This window comes from Cyprinodon variegatus, unplaced genomic scaffold (genome assembly GCF_000732505.1).
Source record: "Cyprinodon variegatus isolate N-32 unplaced genomic scaffold, C_variegatus-1.0 Scaffold35, whole genome shotgun sequence".
Classification (NCBI taxonomy): Eukaryota; Metazoa; Chordata; class Actinopteri; order Cyprinodontiformes; family Cyprinodontidae; genus Cyprinodon; species Cyprinodon variegatus.
Window position 1 is genome coordinate 1,351,541 of NW_015150488.1, and position 5,260 is coordinate 1,356,800.

The 5,260-nt window shown below is 35.8% G+C and overlaps 1 protein-coding gene across 1 annotated transcript in view; it reads left to right on the plus strand.

Moving 5' to 3' along the window:
* The window catches only part of itpr2 (inositol 1,4,5-trisphosphate receptor, type 2), a 96,441-nt gene extending 93,111 nt beyond the window's left edge, over positions 1-3,330 (plus strand). The window contains exon 57 of the mRNA XM_015403974.1: positions 2,320-3,330. Within this exon, the coding sequence (XP_015259460.1) occupies positions 2,320-2,400 (81 nt within the window). The 3' untranslated portion in view covers positions 2,401-3,330. The remainder of the gene's footprint in view (positions 1-2,319) is intronic.
* Positions 3,331-5,260: the final 1,930 nt, after the last annotated feature.

Sequence of the window (5,260 nt, forward strand, 5' to 3'; positions counted from 1 at the left end):
ATATAATTTTTATTTATTTTTAATAAAAAACACAATTTATTAACAGAATGGTTTTAGTGTCTGATGGGCAGTGGTAGGTAAATGTATATTCTGCTTAGGGCACTATAGAAACATGCGCTCTGCCTGATAAGCTTTATATTATTATCTTCTAAGCAGATGGAGAGATTAAATGATCTCTTGTTCTTAAATGTTTGATCATTTGTTCAGCAGCTTGTTTTACACTTTGAACTCTGTTTGCTCTCTGTGAGGCTCTTTTCACCTCAAAACACCAGCGGAGAAAAAGGTGGATGTCATGTTGTCATAAGCCCACTCTGAGCCGAGCGTCGTCGACAGCTTCTGTCAGGCTCAGTCGGACACAGCCCGACAGGTGACCATCATGTTGGCTGAAAACACAACCGCCAGTGAGCCTCTGGCTGTTTGGATGACTAGTTGCTTTGCTGCAGTGTGACCGATCTCTCCAATCACCTGCCTACCCTGCATGTGATCTCAGGCACAGGCTTGTTCTTGTTCCCCCTTCTGCCAGATGTGCGAAAACAGTTCCTGCTGCGGCAGGATCACACTCCAATAAACAAAACAACAGCCTTTGCTGACCTCCTCGTCCTGTAAAGCTGAAAACAGCTTCCTGCTGCCTTCCAGTCCCTCATCCAACAACAAAGCCTCTGTGTTGCAATAGCACCCTTTGGCAAAGAGAGAAATGTTTATCTTTACATCTGGGTTGAGGCCAATGCTGACAATCCAATTCATATTTAGCTTCCATGCTCTTCACAATAACTTATACTACAAACTTGCATTTCTTACACTTAGTTTCAGAAATGATTCTGCCCATGCAGAAACAACAGAGACCTGACTGAAACTGCAGGTCTCTTATAAAATAGTTTTCATGCACCTTGAAACATCAACAACACCTCTGCTCACATCCAAACATCCTGCATTTATATCTGACATATTTGTGCAGCTTCATGTTTTTTAATGCAGCAAAATGCATTTATTTCACTCGTTTGATTTCTCAATGGGGTATAAAAGAAATCAGGAGAGACTGGACTTTTTCTATACCAACACATTGCTCTCTTCTTTTACACTGCCTATAAGGAATTTCCAAGTTTTCAAATACAAATGATTGGAAACAATGGAAATCATCGATTTGGGACTTTACTGAGTTATGGTTGTTGTTTGTTGTTAAATCCATACTTTCTGTATGTGGTTAAATGTCCCTCAGCAAGTTGCAAAGAGATGCAAATATTGAAGGCTTTAACAAGGCATGATTCTGACTGGATATTGGAGTTCTCTCCTTGATGCAATTGTTTGAACTTATTACGTAAAATTGGAAGGTTTTCCAGTACTGACAGAGTCTGACTTACTTACATTCATAAAGCTCATAATTATTCAATCAGAAAACCGTTTTTATTGGGGCTTTAGACAATTGTTGTTCTCAAACTGTTCAGCATGGTGGTTGTGGTATCATGCTGAGGGTCTCTTTTGCACTGATGCATATGAAAAATGGTGAAATAAATGTGACTATGGAGTAACTTAATTATTTTTTTTTACTTAAGCTCAATTCAAGCTTTAAAGTAAAATGCTGTCCCACAGGACAAAGCTCCCAAACACTGATCAAAACCAGATTAGCATAAAATGTACGCATTTTATCCCAAACCTGTGGACTTAGTTTAAAGCTAGGATGGTGCCTAGAATACAACAATCTTCATATAAGCAGAATGAACAAAAAATATTGATGCACTGACTTATGACAGAAGAAATTTTAAAGGCTACTAAAAAGTAGTTTATATTTAAATAATTTAGTTTTTGTTTTAAACCATCCAGATTCAGTATGGATTAGAGTGAGTGGTTGCGGTTAGAGCATTGTGCTTGGGTCCCAGAGGTTCAACTTCACTCCCACGGTCTGCCACTCTGGGTCCCTGGGCAAGACCCTTAACCCCACACTGCCCCTGGGCACCAACAGTGGCCACCCACTGCGGGGATGGGCTAAATGCAGAGAGAGAATTTCTCCGTTGGAAAATTAAACTTGAGCTGCCAGTTTTGGTTTTTGTATCGTTGAAGCTGGTTGCTGCCTCATCTTTCTAACATGCTCTAGAAAGTCGTTAAAGGCCCGAATTCTTGCTAATCAAATTAATGTTTAACATTCTCATCATTGCACTGATAAATGAACAAACATCCCTCTGGAAGGCCAGTGAGACTATTTTCATTTTGCACATTCAAGTGGCCACTAGAAAAGCTAAACACGGCTTTGCATGTAATGTGTTTGCAACAAGCGGCATTAAAAGCCACTCCAGCTTAATTGTGTTTTCTTTGTTTGCTCCACAGATGACAGAGCAGCGTAAGAACAAGCAAAGGCTTGGATTCCTGGGTCCTCCACAGCTCAACCATCACATCCCAACACACTGAGAACTGCTTCTAATAAAAGTATGCCGACTTTAGCCTTAAAGAACAACACACGTCCTCAGATGTGTTCCGTCAACCACTGGAGTCGAAAATGCAAGCAGCCAGTGGGAAAGTTTGGACTAGATGCTTTCGTTGTGACTCAAACACTTTCTTTTTGGATACTAAATGTGTTTCATGTGTCCAGTCAGCAGTAGGACGCAGTCCACAGCATTGATGGGCCAGATCTAAGGTCTAAGAGGGCGCACACTGTTAAAGTATTTACCCTTTAGGTTTCCTTTGGTATTTATGAAAATATTTTCCTTTCATAACTTGAGTATTACTTTTGTGTTCTAAGAAGAAATCATGCTGCCTTACTGTATTTTATAAACTGCACACTGGAATAGTGCACTTTTAAAGAAAAAAGGGAAAATGTTAAGGTTGGAACTGGAAGTTCTGGTTTGTTCGAGATCTCACGTTTAATCATCATGTAAAGTGTCATGTTCAGATATTAATTCACTGCACCACTTCTGTTGCCTTTTACAGATTTCTATGTAACTGTGAGCAAAAATATTGATAGCCTGTGGAAAACTTACTTGAATTTTCCTTAAGATATTATTTTTTTGTTAATAATTTAGTGATGGTGGATGATAACCCTGGTTTTCTTTGTTACATTTCTGTTATTAAATTTCACACGACAATGATGACATAATTCACTCATAGTATTCATTTAATCTTGTTTTGGTTTGAAATCTTTGCCCCTATTTGTTTTCCTAGAGCTAAGATCACACCTAAATTAGAATTTGTTTTAATCTCACACAGCAGCACAACTGCAGAAGTTTGTTACTGACCTGTGACACTTTGTTCTCAAACCCAGTGTATGAAAAATCCATTTTATATGCTCAGAAGATCTAATAAATTTATAACGACAGTTGTTTGGATGACTCAGGAGAGTTTGTCTTGATCTTTACTTTTTATTCTTGTAGCTTTGGATTTTTGTTCGCCTCTCAATTCACTTTCTCATATTTGTTCCTGGAAAGGAAATAAAATCAAATGGACAGATATGACCTTATTTCAACACGCAGTTTATTTCAGCTCATATACAGTCTTCTAATGATATAAACAAATATGCTGCTTTTGTTCAGATCTTTAATTATAATTGGATGTTTGGCTCTCTTCACATCACACCTTTGATATTTGAATATATTCCATGGAAACACACCGAATAGAAATTCTATGTCAGCCACAAAAATCTCATCTGATTTTAATCCAATCTTTTCAGAATGTTTATGGAGTTAAGGGAAAAAAAATCCAATGAATTCATTTATAAGAATCATTGATGCTCCTTTCCAAGCTGAACATGTAGGAATTAAGTTACCCCCTAAGTTACTCTCTGTCGCTCTTATTCACAAAGGTCAACTCAATCATTCTAAATACAAACAAAAGTATATTGCAGCGATTTATCTCATGGAGGTAAACCAGAACTGATACATTGGACTCCAACAGTAACACATTTCAAGCATTCATTTTTCTAACATTATGAAAAATGTTAATGTCAATAAGTAGTATAGCAAATAAAAAACAAAAACAAATTCACGGTTTAGTTTATTGCAAAAAATTAGCATTTAGATGGGATTTTGAGGACAATAGATTGCAGTATAAATTTTAAGGTGTCAGAATCCAGAGTCTATCATCAGACTAGAAGATCATAGTCCTTCTTTTTTGGTTTTTTGTTTGCTGAACCATGTAACCTTTTTAAGCGAATCAAATGTATCTTACTAGCAATACAAAATTGAATAAACAAGCAATGTAAATCCACTAAAACTAAGGTGAATTGGTTATACCTGGTATGTCTGTTACGTTCTGGACTAGGTGCAGATAATGGAGTAGAGTGATTTCCTTTTCCAAATCTAAAATATAATAGTACTAATCATTTATTAAACAAGAATAAAAGGTATCAACAGTAAATAAATTGGATTCTTTTTTAAGGGGCCAAGTTGAGTTCATCCTTTGAGTTTGGGAGCTTTTTTTTTTTTTTTTTTTTACAGCTGACTGTTTTAACGCGATTATGCAATTTTGTATTGTAAAATGCCTTTTTTAAAATTTTCATTATTGTGCAGAAATCTAAATTTACACATACTCTGGGGGTAAAGTATAAACCCCTTTCCCACCCCTACACTAATGTCATTGCCTTGTTTTTTTTTTTTTTTATAAATATAAATTTATAAAATCCCTTTCAATTATTCACCATTGACATATTCTAGTATTGTTAATAGATCATAACTAATAATGAGAGCTTTATGTTATGGAAATGATAGGAATAACGATAGTAACACAAATGAGAAAAGGTTTAGGCTAATTTTTATTAACCATCTTTTCAAACCAGGATTTAAAATGTTTCACATTTGGACATTAATTGAGCTCTACATTCAGACCTTTCTTTGGTTTTTGTTTTTCTCCCCACAAACAGAAACATTTTCCTGTTGTTGTGATAATTTGTGGCAGTTGGTTACTTTTTGTGTGATTTATTTCTGAATAGAATTTTTAAGATTTAATGGTACATTTATGTGAGCCAGGTTATTCAGCATAGGGGATTACATTTATTGTTTTTTTTTTATATTTATTAATAACTGTAATGTAGTTTCATAATTGTTACCCTAAACCCCTGCACAATAACTGATGTATGGTAAAACTAAGGAACAGTACAGAATTGGAACCACATTCTGATAAATGCAAGTTTTGCTTTACATAGTCCAAAAAAACCTTTATTATAGTTTCTTCTTAATACATTTGATATGCATGTTCAGGTTTAGTGCTATCCAACAAGCAGCTGAAATCCATACAGTTTTTTAATTTACGTGTTTGATGGACCAACACAAAGTGGAAA